Source organism: Oncorhynchus gorbuscha, unplaced genomic scaffold (assembly GCF_021184085.1).
Source record: "Oncorhynchus gorbuscha isolate QuinsamMale2020 ecotype Even-year unplaced genomic scaffold, OgorEven_v1.0 Un_scaffold_778, whole genome shotgun sequence".
Lineage (NCBI taxonomy): Eukaryota > Metazoa > Chordata > Actinopteri > Salmoniformes > Salmonidae > Oncorhynchus > Oncorhynchus gorbuscha.
In genome coordinates, this window is record NW_025745808.1 from 69,773 (window position 1) to 92,500 (window position 22,728).

Consider the following 22,728-nt stretch of genomic DNA (forward strand, 5'->3'; position numbering starts at 1 on the left):
ATTGAGTTTTTCTCCAACATCCAAATGAACTTCCTGTCAAGTGTGTTTTAATTTTTTTTTTTTATCCAATTAGATCAGCGCATGGTTTTATCATCTGCTTACAGGAAATCCCCCAAGATGTATCGAGGTCATATCAGACTCAGAGATCCTGTCACGAAACAGAAAATAAAGTGAATGTATCTGTTTTGTATCATAGCAGAAGAGAGAACATAGAACTCATTAAAAGCTCCGGTGTTACTCTGACCAATGAAGAAGAGAGAACTCATTAAAAGCTCCGGTGTTACTCTGACCAATGAAGAAGAGAGAAGATAGAACTCATTAAAAGCTCCGGTGTTACTCTGACCAATGGAGAAGAGAGAAGATAGACCTCATTAAAAGCTCCGGTGTTACTCTGACCAATGAAGAAGAGAGAACTCATTAAAAGCTCCGGTGTTACTCTGACCAATGAAGAAGAGAGAAGATAGAACTCATTAAAAGCTCCGGTGTTACTCTGACCAATAGAGAAGAGAGAACATAGAACTCATTAAAAGCTCCGGTGTTACTCTGACCAATGGAGAAGAGAGAACTCATTAAAAGCTCCGGTGTTACTCTGACCAATGAAGAAGAGAGAAGATAGAACTCATTAAAAGCTCCGGTGTTACTCTGACCAATGAAGAAGAGAGAACATAGAACTCATTAAAAGCTCCGGTGTTACTCTGACCAATGAAGAAGAGAGAAGATAGAACTCATTAAAAGCTCCGGTGTTACTCTGACCAATAGAGAAGAGAGAAGATAGAACTCATTAAAAGCTCCGGTGTTACTCTGACCAATGAAGAAGAGAGAAGATAGAACTCATTAAAAGCTCCGGTGTTACTCTGACCAATAGAGAAGAGAGAACATAGAACTCATTAAAAGCTCCGGTGTTACTCTGACCAATGGAGAAGAGAGAACTCATTAAAAGCTCCGGTGTTACTCTGACCAATGAAGAAGAGAGAAGATAGAACTCATTAAAAGCTCCGGTGTTACTCTGACCAATGAAGAAGAGAGAACATAGAACTCATTAAAAGCTCCGGTGTTACTCTGACCAATGAAGAAGAGAGAAGATAGAACTCATTAAAAGCTCCGGTGTTACTCTGACCAATGAAGAAGAGAGAACATAGAACTCATTAAAAGCTCCGGTGTTACTCTGACCAATGGAGAAGAGAGAACATAGAACTCATTAAAAGCTCCGGTGTTACTCTGACCAATGAAGAAGAGAGAAGATAGAACTCATTAAAAGCTCCAGTGTTACTCTGACCAATAGAGAAGAGAGAACATAGAACTCATTAAAAGCTCCGGTGTTACTCTGACCAATGAAGAAGAGAGAAGATAGAACTCATTAAAAGCTCCGGTGTTACTCTGACCAATAGAGAAGAGAGAACATAGAACTCATTAAAAGCTCCGGTGTTACTCTGACCAATGAAGAAGAGAGAACTCATTAAAAGCTCCGGTGTTACTCTGACCAATGAAGAAGAGAGAAGATAGAACTCATTAAAAGCTCCGGTGTTACTCTGACCAATGGAGAAGAGAGAACATAGAACTCATTAAAAGCTCCGGTGTTACTCTGACCAATGGAGAAGAGAGAACATAGAACTCATTAAAAGAGCATCATGCCAAAATTCTAATCTCTCTTCTCTGAATGCAGACCAAACATCCGTTTCCTTTCTGTATACAGGCGATGTAGGGCAACACAACAGATGTTGATGACTAAACCATGTTTGTTCTGTCAGGTGGACGCTGATTGAGATATTCCACCCACCCAACCACTCCTGAATGAATGAATGGGTTTCTATGGTGACCTAAACTCTCAACTGGAGCACAAGCTGTGTTCACTTCATTACACCTACGTCCCAAATGGATCCCTATTCCCTATATAGTGCACTACTTTAGACCAAAGCCCTATGGAACCCTATTCCCTGTATAGTGCACTACTTTTGACCAAAGCCCTACGAGCCACTTCCCTACACAACATTTACACAAGGACTCTCTCATCTATCCATTGATGGATCTGAATGCAGCTGGAATATTTTCAAGGAGTTATTTTTTTAGATAACCAGTTTGTTTACCACAATCAAATGAGTACTGTAGTATACTTCCCTCTCTAACCCAGCAAACATTTTACATTACATTTAAGCAAACAGACCATACAAACCATTACTGTAGTATACTTCCCTCTCTAACCCAGCAAACAGACCATACAAACCATTACTGTAGTATACTTCCCTCTCTAACCCAGCAAACAGACCATACAAACCATTACTGTAGTATACTTCCCTCTCTAACCCAGCAAACAGACCATACAAACCATTACTGTAGTATACTTCCCTCTCTAACCCAGCAAACAGACCATACAAACCATTACTGTAGTATACTTCCCTCTCTAACCCAGCAAACAGACCATACAAACCATTACTGTAGTATACTTCCCTCTCTAACCCAGCAAACAGACCATACAAACCATTACTGTAGTATACTTCCCTCTCTAACCCAGCAAACAGACCATACGACCCATTACTGTAGTATACTTCCCTCTCTAACCCAGCAAACAGACCATACAAACCATTACTGTAGTATACTTCCCTCTCTAACCCAGTAAACAGACCATACAAACCATTACTGTAGTATACTTCCCTCTCTAACCCAGCAAACAGACCATACAAACCATTACTGTAGTATACTTCCCTCTCTAACCCAGCAAACAGACCAGACACACAGGCAATATTCTACACATAAATGTTAAATGTATCTGGAAAATAGTACACAACACCAAGTGCCAGTATTCTTGATTTAATTATCATTGTTAAACATCATCATATAATATTAAAAACAGCAACTCACCTAATGTACAATACAGTACTACACTTACATGCAAATTGTCCAATAGCCAGCTATGCCCAGGCCAACAAAACACAACCATAAAAATATAAGCATCATTCACAACACAGTCTTGAACATTGAGCCTTCTCCTGCTTTTGCAAATAGATACACTTTAATTTACCAGTAGGCTACCTGTATTATTCTGTATTCATTTACCAGTAGGCTACCTGTATTATTCTGTATTAATTTACCAGTAGGCTACCTGTATTATTCTGTATTAATTTACCAGTAGGCTACCTGTATTATTCTGTATTAATTTACCAGTAGGCTACCTGTGTTATTCTGTATCAATTTACCAGTAGGCTACCTGTATTATTCTGTATTATCTTGAATCTATCACAAGAAAAGACAATTGATATCATTCAGAACAGTGCTTGTTCTACAACATGCTAAAACACTGGCAGCTGTTGTCTTCTTTGTTTTTGAAGATTGGACATAAAGTTCTAGGTGTTCTGGATGCATCAGAGTGAAGGGAAGGATCTGTTCTGGGTGTTCTGGATGTATCAGAGTGAAGGGAAGGATCTGTTCTGGGTGTTCTGGATGTATCAGAGTGAAGGGAAGGATCTGTTCTAGGTGTTCTGGATGTATCAGAGTGAAGGGAAGGATCCGTTCTGGGTGTTCTGGATGTATCAGAGTGAAGGGAAGGATCTGTTCTGGGTGTTCTGGATGCATCAGAGTGAAGGGAAGGATCTGTTCTGGGTGTTCTGGATGTATCAGAGTGAAGGGAAGGATCCGTTCTGGGTGTTCTGGATGTATCAGAGTGAAGGGAAGGATCTGTAGTTAGAGGTCTTCTCTGCACGGGGAAGACTAGGCCTTATTGGGCTTCATTCCCAGGCACAGCGCTAGCTCATTCCTCTGGATCTTTCCATCTTTGTTGACGTCACAGTGTCCCAGCAGCACAGCCCTCAGTTTGTCCAGCTCTGGACCAGTGATGCTGGGCTGGATGGAAGATCAACAGGTAAAACGCATTAGTAGTGAAACTATGTTTAGATGTATTTTATATTGCACAAAAATTGCTCTTCCGGGACAATAAAGATCTATTGAATGTGTGGGCTAAAGTTATCGTGTTCTGTTCAATGAGGTCAAGAGGTGAAGGTCAAGGAGCATTCCATCTGTTGTTGATGGATACAGAGGACACTGGACAGAATATATGACCTTTAGGACAGAGGACACTGGACACAATATATGTCCTTTAGGACAGAGGACACTGGACACAATATATGTCCTTTAGGACAGAGGACACTGGACACAATATATGTCCTTTTGGCCAGCCAGGACAGAGGACACTGGACACAATAGATGTCCTTTAGGACAGAGGACACTGGACACAATAGATGTCCTTTAGGACAGAGGACACTGGACACAATAGATGTCCTTTTGGCCAGCCAGGACAGAGGACACTGTACACAGTAGATGTCCTCATGGCCAGCCAGGACAGAGTACACAATAGATGTCCTTATGGCCAACCAGGACAGAGAACACTGGACACAATAGATGTCCTTATGGCCAACCAGGACAGAGGACACTGGACACAATAGATGTCCTTTAGGACAGAGGACACTGGACACAATAGATGTCCTTATGGCCAACCAGGACAGAGGACACTGGACACAATAGATGTCCTTATGGCCAACCAGGACAGAGGACACTGGACACAATAGATGTCCTTTTGGCCAGCCAGGACAGAGGACACTGAACACAGTAGATGCCCTTATGGCCAGACAGGACAGAGTACACAATAGATGCCCTTATGGCCAGACAGGACAGAGGACACTGGACACAATAGATGTCCTTATGGCCAACCAGGACAGAGAACACTGGACACAGTAGATGCCCTTATGGCCAGACAGGACAGAGAACACTGGACACAATAGATGTCCTTTTGGCCAACCAGGTCAGATGTTCATAACAACAACATACACAACAGGTATCATATAGGAGCATGTTAAGACTGACTCATAAAGATATACAATACAACAGGTATCATATAGGATCATGTTAAGACTGACTCATAAAGATATACAATACAACAGGTATCATGTTAAGACTGACTCATAAAGATATACAACACAACAGGTATCATATAGGATCATGTTAAGACTGACTCATAAAGATATATAACACAACAGGTATCATATAGGATCATGTTAAGACTGACTCATAAAGATATACAATACAACAGGTATCATATAGGATCATGTTAAGACTGACTCATAAAGATATACAATACAACAGGTATCATGTTAAGACTGACTCATAAAGATATACAACACAACAGGTATCATGTTAAGACTGACTCATAAAGATATACAATACAACAGGTATCATATAGGATCATGTTAAGACTGACTCATAAAGATATACAATACAACAGGTATCATATAGGATCATGTTAAGACTGACTCATAAAGATATACAACACAACAGGTATCATGTTAAGACTGACTCATAAAGATATACAATACAACAGGTATCATATAGGATCATGTTAAGACTGACTCATAAAGATATACAACACAACAGGTATCATATAGGATCATGTTAAGACGGACTCATAAAGATATACAACACAACAGGTATCATATAGGATCATGTTAAGACTGACTCATAAAGATATACAACACAACAGGTATCATATAGGATCATGTTAAGACTGACTCATAAAGATATACAACACAACAGGTATCATATAGGATCATGTTAAGACTGACTCATAAAGATATACAACACAACAGGTATCATATAGGATCATGTTAAGACTGACTCATAAAGATATACAACACAACAGGTATCATATAGGATCATGTTAAGACTGACTCATAAAGATATACAACACAACAGGTATCATATAGGATCATGTTAAGACTGACTCATAAAGATATACAACACAACAGGTATCATATAGGATCATGTTAAGACTGACTCATAAAGATATACAACACAACAGGTATCATATAGGATCATGTTAAGACGGACTCATAAAGATATACAACACAACAGGTATCATATAGGATCATGTTAAGACTGACTCATAAAGATATACAACACAACAGGTATCATATAGGATCATGTTAAGACTGACTCATAAAGATATACAACACAACAGGTAACATATAGGATCATGTTAAGACTGACTCAAAGATATACAATACAACAGGTATCATGTTAAGACTGACTCATAAAGATATACAACACAACAGGTATCATATAGGATCATGTTAAGACTGACTCATAAAGATATACAACACAACAGGTATCATATAGGATCATGTTAAGACTGACTCATAAAGATATACAACACAACAGGTAACATATAGGATCATGTTAAGACTGACTCAAAGATATACAATACAACAGGTATCATGTTAAGACTGACTCATAAAGATATACAACACAACAGGTATCATATAGGATCATGTTAAGACTGACTCGTAAAGATATACAACACAACAGGTATCATATAGGATCATGTTAAGACTGACTCAAAGATATACAATACAACAGGTATCATGTTAAGACTGACTCATAAAGATATACAACACAACAGGTATCATATAGGATCATGTTAAGACTGACTCATAAAGATATACAACACAACAGGTATCATATAGGATCATGTTAAGACTGACTCATAAAGATATACAACACAACAGGTATCATATAGGATCATGTTAAGACTGACTCATAAAGATATACAATACAACAGGTATCATATAGGATCATGTTAAGACTGACTCATAAAGATATACAATACAACAGGTATCATATAGGATCATGTTAAGACTGACTCATAAAGATATACAACACAACAGGTATCATATAGGATCATGTTAAGACTGACTCATAAAGATATACAACACAACAGGTATCATGTAGGATCATGTTAAGACTGACTCATAAAGATATACAATACAACAGGTATCATATAGGATCATGTTAAGACTGACTCATAAAGATATACAACACAACAGGTATCATATAGGATCATGTTAAGACTGACTCATAAAGATATATAACACAACAGGTATCATATAGGATCATGTTAAGACTGACTCATAAAGATATACAATACAACAGGTATCATATAGGATCATGTTAAGACTGACTCATAAAGATATACAACACAACAGGTATCATATAGGATCATGTTAAGACTGACTCATAAAGATATATAACACAACAGGTATCATATAGGATCATGTTAAGACTGACTCATAAAGATATACAATACAACAGGTATCATATAGGATCATGTTAAGACTGACTCATAAAGATATACAACACAACAGGTATCATATAGGATCATGTTAAGACGGACTCATAAAGATATACAATACAACAGGTATCATATAGGATCATGTTAAGACTGACTCATAAAGATATACAACACAACAGGTATCATATAGGATCATGTTAAGACTGACTCATAAAGATATACAACACAACAGGTATCATATAGGATCATGTTAAGACGGACTCATAAAGATATACAACACAACAGGTATCATGTTAAGACTGACTCAAAGATATACAATACAACAGGTATCATGTTAAGACTGACTCATAAAGATATACAACACAACAGGTATCATATAGGATCATGTTAAGACTGACTCGTAAAGATATACAACACAACAGGTATCATATAGGATCATGTATTGTCCCATGTTATGACCTTTACATACACATGACCTTTACAAAGACATATTGTTGATTATAATAGTTTGTGTTAACATGTTTGTGGCACATTCATAAAGATATTGTCAGATATTCTTCCCCACAACTTACCCTGACCAGTTCCATCATGTCTTTTACAAAGCCATCCACCTCTGGTCCTTCCAAAGCTCCGGTGTTACTCTGACCAATGGGGAAGAGAGAACATAGAACTCATTAAAAGCTCCGGTGTTACTCTGACCAATGGAGAAGAGAGAACATAGAACTCATTAAAAGCTCCGGTGTTACTCTGACCAATGGAGAAGAGAGAACATAGAACTCATTAAAAGCTCCGGTGTTACTCTGACCAATGGAGAAGAGAGAACATAGCACACTCTGCCAACCCGGATGTTCTAGCTGTGTCTGAATCCTGGCTTAGGAAGACCACCAAAAATTCTGAAATTTTAATTCCAAATTACAACATTTTCAGACAAGATAGAACTGCCAAAGGGGGCGGTGTTGCAATCTACTGCAAAGATAGCCTGCAGAGTTCTGTCCTACTATCCAGGTCTGTACCCAAACAATTTGAACTTCTACTTCTAAAAATCCACCTCTCTAAAAACAAGTCTCTCACCGTTGCCGCCTGCTATAGACCACCCTCTGCCCCCAGCTGTGCTCTGGACACCATATGTGAACTGATTGCCCCCCATCTATCTTCAGAGCTCGTGCTGCTAGGCGACCTAAACTGGAACATGCTTAACACCCCAGCCATCCTACAATCTAAACTTGATGCCCTCAATCTCACTCAAATTATCAATGAACCTACCAGGTACCCCCCCACGGGCACCCTCATAGATATCATCCTAACCAACTTCCCCTCTAAATACACCTCTGCTGTCTTCAACCAAGATCTCAGCGATCACTGCTTCATTGCCTGCATCCGTAATGGGTCAGCGGTCAAACGACCTCCACTCATCACTGTAAAACGCTCCCTGAAACACTTCAGCGAGCAGGCCTTTCTAATCGACCTGGCCGGGGTATCCTGGAAGGATATTGATCTCATCCCGTCAGTAGAGGATGCCTGGATATTTTTTTTAAATGCCTTCCTAACCATCTTAAATAAACATGCCCCATTCAAGAAATTTAGAACCAGAAACAGATATAGCCCTTGGTTCTCCCCAGACCTGACTGCCCTTAACCAACACAAAATCATCCTATGGCGTTCTGCATTAGCATCGAACAGCCCCCGTGATATGCAGCTATTCAGGGAAGCTAGAAACCGTTATACACAGGCAGTTAGAAAAGCCAAGGCTAGCTTTTTCAAGCAGAAATTTGCTTCCTGCAACACTAACTCAAAAAAGTTCTGGGACACTGTAAAGTCCATGGAGAATAAGAACACCTCCTCCCAGCTGCCCACTGCACTGAAGATAGGAAACACTGTCACCACTGATAAATCCACCATAATTGAGAATTTCAATAAGCATTTTTCTACGGCTGGCCATGCTTTCCACTTGGCTACTCCTACCCCGGTCAACAGCACTGCACCCCCAACGGCAACTCGCCCAAGCCTTCCCCATTTCTCCTTCTCCCAAATCCTTTCTGCTGATGTTCTGAAAGAGCTGAAAAATCTGGACCCCTACAAATCAGCCGGGCTAGACAATCTGGACCCTTTCTTTCTAAAATTATCTGCCGAAATTGTTGCCACCCCTATTACTAGCCTGTTCAACCTCTCTTTCGTGTCGTCTGAGATTCCCAAAGATTGGAAAGCAGCTGCGGTCATCCCCTCTTCAAAGGGGGACACTCTTGACCCAAACTGCTACAGACCTATATCTATCCTACCATGCCTTTCTAAGGTCTTCGAAAGCCAAGTCAACAAACAGATTACCGACCATTTTGAATCTAACCATACCTTCTCTGCTATGCAATCTGGTTTCAGAGCTGGTCATGGGTGCACCTCAGCCACGCTCAAGTTCCTAAACGATATCTTAACCGCCATCGATAAGAAACATTACTGTGCAGCCGTATTCATTGATCTGGCCAAGGCTTTTGATTCTGTCAACCACCACATCCTCATCGGCAGACTCGACAGCCTTGGTTTCTCAAATGATTGCCTCGCCTGGTTCACCAACTACTTCTCTGATAGAGTTCAGTGTGTCAAATCGGAGGGTCTGCTGTCCGGACCTCTGGCAGTCTCTATGGGGGTGCCACAGGGTTCAATTCTTGGACCGACTCTCTTCTCTGCATACATCAATGAGGTCGCTCTTGCTGCTGGTGAGTCCCTGATCCACCTCTACGCAGACGACACCATTCTGTATACTTCCGGCCCTTCTTTGGACACTGTGTTAACAACCCTCCAGGCAAGCTTCAATGCCATACAACTCTCCTCCGTGGCCTCCAATTGCTCTTAAATACAAGTAAAACTAAATCCATGCTCTTCAACCGATCGCTACCTGCACCTACCCACCTGTCCAACATCACTACTCTGGACGGCTCTGACTTAGAATACGTGGACAACTACAAATACTTAGGTGTCTGGTTAGACTGTAAACTCTCCTTCCAGACCCATATCAAACATCTCCAATCCAAAGTTAAATCTAGAATTGGCTTCCTATTTCGCAACAAAGCATCCTTCACTCATGCTGCCAAACATACCCTTGTAAAACTGACCATCCTACCAATCCTCGACTTTGGCGATGTCATTTACAAAATAGCCTCCAATACCCTACTCAACAAATTGGATGCAGTCTATCACAGTGCAATCCGTTTTGTCACCAAAGCCCCATATACTACCCACCATTGCGACCTGTACGCTCTCGTTGGATGGCCCTCGCTTCATACTCGTCGCCAAACCCACTGGCTCCATGTCATCTACAAGACCCTGCTAGGTAAAGTCCCCCCTTATCTCAGCTCGCTGGTCACCATAGCATCTCCCACCTGTAGCACACGCTCCAGCAGGTATATCTCTCTGGTCACCCCCAAAACCAATTCTTTCTTTGGCCGCCTCTCCTTCCAGTTCTCTGCTGCCAGTGACTGGAACGAACTGCAAAAATCTCTGAAACTGGAAACACTTATCTCCCTCACTAGCTTTAAGCACCAACTGTCAGAGCATCTTACAGATTACTGCACCTGTACATAGTCCACCTATAATTTAGCCCAGACAACTACCTCTTTCCCAACTGTATTTAATTTATTTATTTATTTTGCTCCTTTGCACCCCATTATTTTTATGTCTACTTTGCACATTCTTCCATTGCAAAACTACCGTTCCAGTGTTTTACTTGCTATATTGTATTTACTTTGCCACCATGGCCTTTTTTGCCTTTACCTCCCTTCTCACCTCATTTGCTCACATTGTATATAGACTTGTTTATACTGTATTATTGACTGTATGTTTGTTTTACTCCATGTGTAACTCTGTGTCGTTGTATCTGTCGAACTGCTTTGCTTTATCTTGGCCAGGTCGCAATTGTAAATGAGAACTTGTTCTCAACTTGCCTACCTGGTTAAATAAAGGTGAAATAAAAATAAAAAAAATAAATAAAACATAGAACTCATTAAAAGCTCCGGTGTTACTCTGACCAATGGAGAAGAGAGAACATAGAACTCATTAAAAGAGCATCATGCCAAAATTCTAATCTGTCTTCCTTGAATGCAGACCAAACATCCTTGTTTTGCAACTCGTATTTAATTTACAGACCACATAGAGGAAGCAGTTACCCTGCAAATCAAATCTATCATCCCAGCCCCGAGGGTACTCTGTCTGTACTCACAACATCATAGTGGTTGAATATTTTGTCAAAGTCTCTCTTTCTGTCTTCTTGACTGGAGGCCTGTAAACAGAGTCAATTTATGGTTAGTTTCATTTTCCATATTCCTGGGAAGATTTAGCAGAGTAATGTAATGAACATTTGGAGAAACACCAACTGAACTCACGTCCATTTTGAACTGAAGCATGAAATTCTCTTCTAGAGCCAGGATCCTAAAGGAAAACAGGAAACAAACAACAGCTTGATCAAGCAAAACAACACAGTCAGAAAAGGTATTGGTACTACAATATACAGTCAATCAGAAGTACCTGGCTAAACGGTTCACTACTCAGAATTGCAATAGAGTCAATTAGAAGTACCTGACCAAACGGTTCAGTATTCAGAATTGTAATAGAGTCAATCAGAAGTACCTGACCAAACGGTTCAGTATTCAGAATTGTAATAGAGTCAATTAGAAGTACCTGACCAAACGGTTCAGTATTCAGAATTGCAATAGAGTCAATTAGAAGTACCTGACCAAACGGTTCAGTATTCAGAATTGTAATAGAGTCAATCAGAAGTACCTGACCAAACGGTTCAGCATTCAGAATTGTAATAGAGTCAATTAGAAGTACCTGACCAAACGGTTCAGTATTCAGAATTGCAATAGAGTCAATTAGAAGTACCTGACCAAACGGTTCAGTATTCAGAATTGTAATAGAGTCAATCAGAAGTACCTGACCAAACGGTTCAGCATTCAGAATTGTAATAGAGTCAATCAGAAGTACCTGACCAAACGGTTCAGCATTCAGAATTGTAATAGAGTCAATCAGAAGTACCTGACCAAACGGTTCAGTACTCAGAATTGTAATAGAGTCAATCAGAAGTACCTGACCAAACGGTTCAGCATTCAGAATTGTAATAGAGTCAATCAGAAGTACCTGACCAAACGGTTCAGTACTCAGAATTGTAATAGAGTCAATCAGAAGTACCTGACCAAACGGTTCAGTACTCAGAATTGTAATAGAGTCAATCAGAAGTACCTGACCAAACGGTTCAGTACTCAGAATTGTAATAGAGTCAATCAGAAGTACCTGACCAAACGGTTCAGTACTCAGAATTGTAATAGAGTCAATCAGAAGTACCTGACCAAACGGTTCAGTACTCAGAATTGTAATAGAGTCAATCAGAAGTACCTGGACAAATCGTTCAGATCCAAGCGACCGTCCTTATTTTTGTCAAAAATCTTCATCTGTTAGAAAAAAAAAGAATAGATGCATAATAAACCATGTGCCATTTTAGACCAGCGGAGATATTAAATATATTTAGAGATTACTGGTTTCCCTGCTTAAAAAAGACAACTAAACATGTTTGTCGATGGTTCAGATCTGAGCACAAATAAACACATGTTGACGCACGTTAGTGTTTTTCATTATGAGTCTTGTTCTGGGGCGGCTCTGCAGAGTGGTCACTAGCTGGCAGAGACACAACGTGATTAAACCCAACCCTAACCTTACCCTCACTGCTAAGCCTAATGTCTAACCTTACCCACACTGCTAAGCCTAATGTCTAACCTTACCCACACTGCTAAGCCTAATGTCTAACCTTACCCACACTGCTAAGCCTAATGTCTAACCTTACCCACACTGCTAAGCCTAATGTCTAACCTTACCCTCACTGCTAAGCCTAATGTCTAACCTTACCCACACTGCTAAGCCTAATGTCTAACCTTACCCACACTGCTAAGCCTAATGTCTAACCTTACCCACACTGCTAAGCCTAATGCCTAACCTTACCCTCACTGCTAAGCCTAATGTCTAACCTTACCCACACTGCTAAGCCTAATGTCTAACCTTACCCTCACTGCTAAGCCTAATGTCTAACCTTACCCACACTGCTAAGCCTAATGTCTAACCTTACCCACACTGCTAAGCCTAATGTCTAACCTTACCCTCACTGCTAAGCCTAATGTCTAACCTTACCCACACTGCTAAGCCTAATGCCTAACCTTAACCACACTGCTAAGCCTAATGCCTAACCCTAACCTTAACCCTAACCTTAACCACACTGCTAAGCCTAATGCCTAACCGTAACCACACTGCTAAGCCTAATGTCTAACCCTAACCTTAACCCTAACCTTAACCACACTGCTAAGCCTAATGCCTAACCTTAACCACACTGCTAAGCCTAATGTCTAACCCTAACCTTAACCCTAACCTTAACCACACTGCTAAGCCTAATGCCTAACCGTAACCACACTGCTAAGCCTAATGTCTAACCCTAACCTTAACCCTAACCTTAACCACACTGCTAAGCCTAATGTCTAACCTTACCCTCACTGCTAAGCCTAATGTCTAACCTTACCCACACTGCTAAGCCTAATGTCTAACCTTACCCACACTGCTAAGCCTAATGCCTAACCTTACCCACACTGCTAAGCCTAATGCCTAACCTTACCCTCACTGCTAAGCCTAATGTCTAACCTTACCCACACTGCTAAGCCTAATGTCTAACCTTACCCTCACTGCTAAGCCTAATGTCTAACCTTACCCACACTGCTAAGCCTAATGTCTAACCTTACCCTCACTGCTAAGCCTAATGCCTAACCTTAACCACACTGCTAAGCCTAATGCCTAACCCTAACCTTAACCCTAACCTTAACCACACTGCTAAGCCTAATGCCTAACCGTAACCACACTGCTAAGCCTAATGTCTAACCCTAACCTTAACCCTAACCTTAACCACACTGCTAAGCCTAATGCCTAACCTTAACCACACTGCTAAGCCTAATGTCTAACCCTAACCTTAACCCTAACCTTAACCACACTGCTAAGCCTAATGCCTAACCGTAACCACACTGCTAAGCCTAATGTCTAACCCTAACCTTAACCCTAACCTTAACCACACTGCTAAGCCTAATGTCTAACCTTACCCTCACTGCTAAGCCTAATGTCTAACCTTACCCACACTGCTAAGCCTAATGTCTAACCTTACCCACACTGCTAAGCCTAATGTCTAACCTTACCCACACTGCTAAGCCTAATGTCTAACCTTACCCTCACTGCTAAGCCTAATGTCTAACCTTACCCACACTGCTAAGCCTAATGTCTAACCTTACCCACACTGCTAAGCCTAATGCCTAACCTTACCCACACTGCTAAGCCTAATGCCTAACCTTACCCTCACTGCTAAGCCTAATGTCTAACCTTACCCACACTGCTAAGCCTAATGTCTAACCTTACCCTCACTGCTAAGCCTAATGTCTAACCTTACCCACACTGCTAAGCCTAATGTCTAACCTTACCCACACTGCTAAGCCTAATGTCTAACCTTACCCTCACTGCTAAGCCTAATGTCTAACCTTACCCACACTGCTAAGCCTAATGCCTAACCTTAACCACACTGCTAAGCCTAATGCCTAACCCTAACCTTAACCCTAACCTTAACCACACTGCTAAGCCTAATGCCTAACCGTAACCACACTGCTAAGCCTAATGTCTAACCTAACCTTAACCCTAACCTTAACCACACTGCTAAGCCTAATGCCTAACCTTAACCACACTGCTAAGCCTAATGCCTAACCCTAACCTTAACCACACTGCTAAGCCTAATGCCTAACCCTAACCCTAACCACACTGCTAAGCCTAATGCCTAACCTAACCTTAACCACACTGCTAAGCCTAATGCCTAACCCTAACCTTAACCACACTGCTAAGCCTAATGCCTAATCCTAACCTTAACCACACTGCTAAGCCTAATGCCTAACCCTAACCTTAACCACACTGCTAAGCCTAATGCCTAACCCTAACCTTAACCACACTGCTAAGCCTAATGCCTAACCCTAACCTTAACCACACTGCTAAACCTAATGCCTAATCCTAACCTTACCCACACTGCTAAGCCTAATGCCTAATCCTTACCTTAAACACACTGCTAAGCCTAATGCCTAATCGTAACCTTAACCACACTGCTAAGCCTAATGCCTAACCCTAACCTTAACCACACTGCTAAGCCTAATGCCTAATCCTAACCTTAACCACACTGCTAAGCCTAATGCCTAACCCTAACCTTACCCACACTGCTAAGCCTAATGCCTAACCTTAACCACACTGCTAAGCCTAATGCCTAACCTTAACCTTTACCCACATTTTTGTTTTCATACATGTTACAATGTAGGCAATTTTGACTTTGCAGCTGGCCTATCTAAGCGGAAATCTCTCAGCTCTGTCTCCTCACGACAATAGAGGTCAACCTGCCATTTTGACAGCCTCTCTCTTTGAAAATAATAAATATGATACACAGGTTAGAAGTACTCTGACGAGAACGGGGTGATGCCAGACCAGGCCAGGATGAGAGACGGAATGGGGTGATGCCAGACCAGGGTGGGATGAGAGACGGAACGGGGTGATGCCAGACCAGGCCAGGGTGAGAGACAGAACAGGGTGATTCCAGACCAGGCCGGGGTGAGAGACGGAACGGGGTGATGCCAGACCAGGGTGGGATGAGAGACGGAACGGGGTGATGCCAGACCAGGCCACGGGGAAAGACAGAACAGGGTGATTCCAGACCAGGCCAGGATGAGAGACGGAATGGGGTGATGCCAGACCAGGGTGGGATGAGAGACGGAACGGGGTGATGCCAGACCAGGCCAAGGTGAGAGACAGAACAGGGTGATGCCAGACCAGGCCAAGGTGAGAGATAGACAGGGTGATGTCAGACCAGGCCAGGGTGAGAGACAGACAGGGTGATTCCAGACCAGGCCAGGGTGAGAGACAGACAGGGCAGGGTGAGAGACAGACAGGGTGATGCAAGACCAGGCCAGGGTGAGAGACAGACAGGGTGATGCCAGACCAGGCCAGGGTAGGAGACAGACAGGGCAGGGTGAGAGACAGACAGGGTGATACCAGACCGGGCCAGGGTGAGAGACAGACAGGGTGATACCAGACCGGGCCAGGGTGAGAGACAGACAGGGTGATGCCAGACCAGGCCAGGGTAGGAGACAGACAGGGCAGGGTGAGAGACAGACAGGGCAGAGTGAGAGACAGGGCAGAGTGAGAGACAGGGCAGGGTGAGAGACAGACAGGGCAGGGTGAGAGACAGGGCAGGGTAGGAGACAGACAGGGCAGGGTAGGAGACAGACAGGGCAGGGTGAGAGACAGGGCAGGGTAGGAGACAGACAGGGCAGGGTAGGAGACAGACAGGGCAGGGTGAGAGACAGACAGGGCAGGGTGAGAGACAGGGCAGGGTGAGAGACAGACAGAGTGAATCGGTAGGAGAGGTGTGACAGTCTCCCGCCAGACACTGGTAATCTAATATCTCAGTCTGTTAGATGAGATAATTAATACAGCTGGACAGAGGCATCTGCTGCTGGCTGCCACAACACAGCCCTGTCACAGTCCCAAAAGACTCCTATTCCCTATATAGTGTACTACTTTTGACCAGGACCCATAAGGAATATGAAGACATTTTCTCCTCAGGGGAAGTCCATTTAAAGTTAGAGCAGAAGTTAGAACGTTTTCAGAGAAGGGAACAAGCCTCAGGGTATAGATAAGACTGGAAAAACCAGTCGGTGACAGTATATTGCGATGACCCTTTGACAGGAGTCTGGGAACAAGCCACATCGGTGCGGCAGAGTGGTTAGAGTGGAGGGGCAGGCAGGTAGCCTAGTGGTTAGAGTGGAGGGGCAGGCAGGTAGCCTAGTGGTTAGAGTGGAGGGGCAGGCAGGTAGCCTAGTGGTTAGAGTGGAGGGGCAGGCAGGTAGCCTAGTGGTTAGAGTGGAGGGGCGGCAGGTAGCCTAGTGGTTAGAGTGTAGGGGCAGGCAGGTAGCCTAGTGGTTAGAGTGATGGACCAGTAACCGAAGGTTGGTGGATCGAATCCCGAGCTGATAAGGCTCTCAGTACTCTACCCTAAGAGGTGGATAGGTTCATGTCGGGGCGGGGCGGGGGGGTTGTAATGAACATCACTGCAACCAGATCTACCTGATGAATCTATACCACGTTCAGTGACCTGAAAGAACCACGAATGAGGTTCATTTACCCTGCATTAATGGTTCAAGAGACTGATGACTGCATTAGGTTGATTAGACGTAGTGCTTGAGTTATCTTATTTTACACACACTGGAGAGAGAGAGATTGTAAATCAGTGGGTGAGAGACTATAAAGACTGCATGTCATGGCCAAAGGGACAGGAAGCATCCCAAGACTGGCAACAGGAACCAAGAGGATATATTTAGTACAGGCCCTATGTTCCTCCAGGAACCAAGAGGATATATTTAGTACAGGCCCTATGTTCCTCCAGGAACCAAGAGGATATATTTAGTACAGGCCCTATGTTCCTCCAGGAACCAAGAGGATATATTTAGTACAGGCCCTATGTTCCTCCAGGAACCAAGAGGATATATTTAGTACAGGCCCTATGTTCCTCCAGGAAGGATATATTTAGTAACCAAGAGGATATATTTAGTTCAGGCCCTATGTTCCTCCAGGAACCAAGAGGATATATTTAGTTCAGGCCCTATGTTCCTCCAGAACCAAGAGGATATATTTAGTACAGGCCCTATGTTCCTCCAGGAAGCAAGAGGATATATTTAGTACCTCCAGGAACCAAGAAGAACACATGATCAATATTTGTTTTGAAATAGTATTTATTAATTATGAAAAATATGAATAAGATTCCACCAATGAGGCCACTAGGGGTCACTATATGGTCATTTGACTACAGGAAAGGGCTACGAGACTGTTGGTTTACCATTGCGTCTGTGTACTCGTCCAGTTTGCTGGAGGACACAGCCTTCCCGTGCTGCTGGAACAAGTCCTTCAGGAAACCCTGTTTACAAAGGAGAGAGGAAATAAAAAGGGCATCGTTTATTGGTTAATTTCCTGATACCCGGAAATCAGATCTCACATGGTTTATTGGTTCATTTCCTGATTCCCTGGAATCAGATCTCATATGGTTTGATAAATATGAAGACATAACCTTCTGTGTGTAGGAGTGGAGTTAAACCACATTACCTTCTGTGTGTAGGAGTGGAGTTAAACCACATTACCTTCTGTGTGTAGGAGTGGAGTTAAACCACATTACCTTCTGTGTGTAGGAGTGGAGTTAAACCACATTACCTTCTGTGTGTAGGAGTGGAGTTAAACAACATTACCTTCTGTGTGTAGGAGTGGAGTTAAACAACATTACCTTCTGTGTGTAGGAGTGGAGTTAACATTACCTTCTGTGTGTAGGAGTGGAGTTAAACAACATTACCTTCTGTGTGTAGGAGTGGAGTTAAACAACATTACCTTCTGTGTGTAGGAGTGGAGTTAGACCACATTACCTTCTGTGTGTAGGAGTGGAGTTAACATTACCTTCTGTGTGTAGGAGTGGAGTTAAACAACATTACCTTCTGTGTGTAGGAGTGGAGTTAAACCACATTACCTTCTGTGTGTAGGAGTGGAGTTAAACCACATTACCTTCTGTGTGTAGGAGTGGAGTTAAACCACATTACCTTCTGTGTGTGGGGGTGGAGTTAAACCACATTACCTTCTGTGTGTAGGAGTGGAGTTAGACAACATTACCTTCTGTGTGTAGGAGTGGAGTTAAACAACATTACCTTCTGTGTGTAGGAGTGGAGTTAAACAACATTACCTTCTGTGTGTGGGGGTGGAGTTAAACCACATTACCTTCTGTGTGTAGGAGTGGAGTTAGACAACATTACCTTCTGTGTGTAGGAGTGGAGTTAAACAACATTACCTTCTGTGTGTAGGAGTGGAGTTAAACCACATTACCTTCTGTGTGTAGGAGTGGAGTTAGACACCACTACCTTCTGTGTGTAGGAGTGGAGTTAGACAACATTACCTTCTGTGTGTAGGAGTGGAGTTAAACCACATTACCTTCTGTGTGTAGGAGTGGAGTTAAACAACATTACCTTCTGTGTGTAGGAGTGGAGTTAGACAAGATTACCTTCTGTGTGTGGGGGTGGAGTTAAACCACATTACCTTATGTGTGTAGGAGTGAAGTTAACATTACCTTCTGTGTGTAGGAGTGGAGTTAGACAACATTACCTTCTGTGTGTAGGAGTGGAGTTAGACAGCATTACCTTCTGTATGTAGGAGTGGAGTTAAACCACATTACCTTCTGTGTGTAGGAGTGGAGTTAGACAAGATTACCTTCTGTGTGTGGGGGTGGAGTTAAACAATATTACCTTCTGTGTGTAGGAGTGGAGTTAACATTACCATCTGTGTGTAGGAGTGGAGTTAACATTACCTTCTGTGTGTAGGAGTGGGGTTAAACAATATTACCTTCTGTGTGTAGGAGTGGAGTTAACATTACCATCGGTGTGTAGGAGTGGAGTTAACATTACCTTCTGTGTGTAGGATTGGAGTTAAACCACATTACCTTATGTGTGTAGGAGTGGAGTTAACATTACCTTCTGTGTGTAGGAGTGGAGTTAGACAACATTACCTTCTGTGTGTAGGAGTGGAGTTAGACAGCATTACCTTCTGTATGTAGGAGTGGAGTTAAACCACATTACCTTCTGTGTGTAGGAGTGGAGTTAAACAGCATTACCTTCTGTGTGTAGGAGTGGAGTTAGACAAGATTACCTTCTGTGTGTGGGGGTGGAGTTAAACAATATTACCTTCTGTGTGTAGGAGTGGAGTTAACATTACCATCTGTGTGTAGGAGTGGAGTTAACATTACCTTCTGTGTGTAGGAGTGGGGTTAAACAATATTACCTTCTGTGTGTAGGAGTGGAGTTAACATTACCATCGGTGTGTAGGAGTGGAGTTAACATTACCTTCTGTGTGTAGGAGTGGGGTTAAACAATATTACCTTCTGTGTGTAGGAGTGGAGTTAACATTACCTTCTGTGTGTAGGAGTGGAGTTAAACCACATTACCTTCTGTGTGTAGGAGTGGAGTTAAACAACATTACCCTCTGTGTGTAGGAGTGGAGTTAACATTACCTTCTGTGTGTAGGAGTGGAGTTAAACCACATTACCTTCTGTGTGTAGGAGTGGAGTTAAACAACATTACCTTCTGTGTGTAGGAGTGGAGTTAACATTACCTTCTGTGTGTAGGAGTGGAGTTAACATTACCTTCTGTGTGTAGGAGTGGAGTTAACATTACCGTCTGTGTGTAGGAGTGGGGTTAAACAATATTACCTTCTGTGTGTAGGAGTGGAGTTAACATTACCATCTGTGTGTAGGAGTGGAGTTAACATTACCTTCTGTGTGTAGGAGTGGAGTTAACATTACCTTCTGTGTGTAGGAGTGGAGTTAACATTACCTTCTGTGTGTAGGAGTGGAGTTAACATTACCTTCTGTGTGTAGGAGTGGAGTTAACATTACCTTCTGTGTGTAGGAGTGGAGTTAACATTACCTTCTGTGTGTAGGAGTGGAGTTAACATTACCTTCTGTGTGTAGGAGTGGAGTTAAACAACATTACCTTCTGTGTGTAGGAGTGGAGTTAACATTACCTTCTGTGTGTAGGAGTGGAGTTAACATTACCTTCTGTGTGTAGGAGTGGAGTTAACATTACCTTCTGTGTGTAAGAGTGGAGTTAAACAACATTACCTTCTGTGTGTAGGAGTGGAGTTAACATTACCTTCTGTGTGTAGGAGTGGAGTTAACATTACCTTCTGTGTGTAGGAGTGGAGTTGACATTACCTTATGTGTGTAGGAGTGGAGTCAAACAACATTACCTTCTGTGTGTAGGAGTGGAGTTAAACAACATTACCTTCTGTGTGTAGGAGTGGAGTTAGACAACACTACCTTCTGTGTGTAGGAGTGGAGTTAACATTACCTTCTGTGTGTAGGAGTGGAGTTAACATTACCTTCTGTGTGTAGGAGTGGAGTTAACATTACTTTCTGTGTGTAGGAGTGGAGTTAACATTACCTTCTGTGTGTAGGAGTGGAGTTAACATTACCTTCTGTGCGTAGGAGTGGAGTTAACATTACCTTCTGTGTGTAGGAGTGGAGTTAACATTACCTTCTGTGTGTAGGAGTGGAGTTAACATTACCTTCTGTGTGTAGGAGTGGAGTTAACATTACCTTCTGTGTGTAGGAGTGGAGTTTACATTGCCTTCTGTGTGTAGGAGTGGAGTTAACATTACCTTCTGTGTGTAGGAGTGGAGTTAACATTACCTTCTGTGTGTAGGAGTGGAATTAAACAACATTACATTCTGTGTGTAGGAGTGGAGTTAACATTACCTTCTGTGTGTAGGAGTGGAATTAAACCACATTACCTTCTGTGTGTAGGAGTGGAGTTAACATTACCTTCTGTGTGTAGGAGTGGAGTTAAACAACATTACCTTCTGTGTGTAGGAGTGGAGTTAAACAACATTACCTTCTGTGTGTAGGAGTGGAGTTAACATTACCTTCTGTGTGTAGGAGTGGAGTTAACATTACCTTCTGTGTGTAGGAGTGGAGTTAACATTACCTTCTGTGTGTAGGAGTGGAGTTAACATTACCTTCTGTGTGTAAGAGTGGAGTTAACATTACCTTCTGTGTGTAAGAGTGGAGTTAAACAACATTACCTTCTGTGTGTAGGAGTGGAGTTAACATTACCTTCTGTGTGTAGGAGTGGAGTTAACATTACCTTCTGTGTGTAGGAGTGGAGTTAACATTACCTTCTGTGTGTAGGAGTGGAGTTAACATTACCTTCTGTGTGTAGGAGTGGAGTCAAACAACATTACCTTCTGTGTGTAGGAGTGGAGTTAAACAACATTACCTTCTGTGTGTAGGAGTGGAGTTAGACAACACTACCTTCTGTGTGTAGGAGTGGATTTAACATTACCTTCTGTGTGTAGGAGTGGAGTTAACATTACCTTCTGTGTGTAGGAGTGGAGTTAACATCACCTTCTGTGTGTAGGAGTGGAGTTAACATTACCTTCTGTGTGTAGGAGTGGAGTTAACATTACCTTCTGTGTGTAGGAGTGGAGTTAACATTACCTTCTGTGCGTAGGAGTGGAGTTAACATTACCTTCTGTGTGTAGGAGCGGAGTTAACATTACCTTCTGTGTGTAGGAGTGGAGTTAGACAACACTACATTCTGTGTGTAGGAGTGGAGTTAACATTACCTTCTGTGTGTAGGAGTGGAGTTAACATTACCTTCTGTGTGTAGGAGTGGAATTAAACCACATTACCTTCTGTGTGTAGGAGTGGAGTTAACATTACCTTCTGTGTGTAGGAGTGGAGTTAACATTACCTTCTGTGTGTAGGAGTGGAGTTAACATTACCTTCTGTGTGTAGGAGTGGAGTTAACATTACCTTCTGTGTGTAGGAGTGGAGTTAACATTACCTTCTGTGTGTAGGAGTGGAGTTAACATTACCTTCTGTGTGTAGGAGTGGAGTTAACATTACCTTCTGTGTGTAGGAGTGGAGTTAACATTACCTTCTGTGTGTAGGAGTGGAGTTAACATTACCTTCTGTGTGTAGGAGTGGAGTTAAC

At 42.3% G+C, this 22,728-nt stretch overlaps 1 protein-coding gene across 4 annotated transcripts in view; it reads right to left on the reverse strand.

Moving 5' to 3' along the window:
- Positions 1-2,789: 2,789 nt before the first annotated feature.
- Positions 2,790-22,728, reverse strand: part of LOC124020242 (secretagogin-like) — a 31,395-nt gene continuing 11,456 nt past the window's right edge. For 3 of the 4 annotated variants that reach the window (XM_046335603.1, XM_046335602.1, XM_046335600.1), the window contains 6 exons: positions 18,042-18,119; positions 12,491-12,546; positions 11,482-11,527; positions 11,319-11,378; positions 7,684-7,752; positions 3,576-3,834 (listed from right to left, as the gene is read on the reverse strand). In XM_046335603.1, coding sequence (XP_046191559.1) covers positions 3,703-3,834; positions 7,684-7,752; positions 11,319-11,378; positions 11,482-11,527; positions 12,491-12,546; positions 18,042-18,119 — 441 coding nt within the window. In that variant the 3' untranslated portion in view covers positions 3,576-3,702. Of the gene's footprint in view, positions 3,380-3,575; positions 3,835-7,683; positions 7,753-11,318; positions 11,379-11,481; positions 11,528-12,490; positions 12,547-18,041; positions 18,120-22,728 lie in introns of those variants that run through there. The other variant, XM_046335601.1, reaches the window with a different exon arrangement.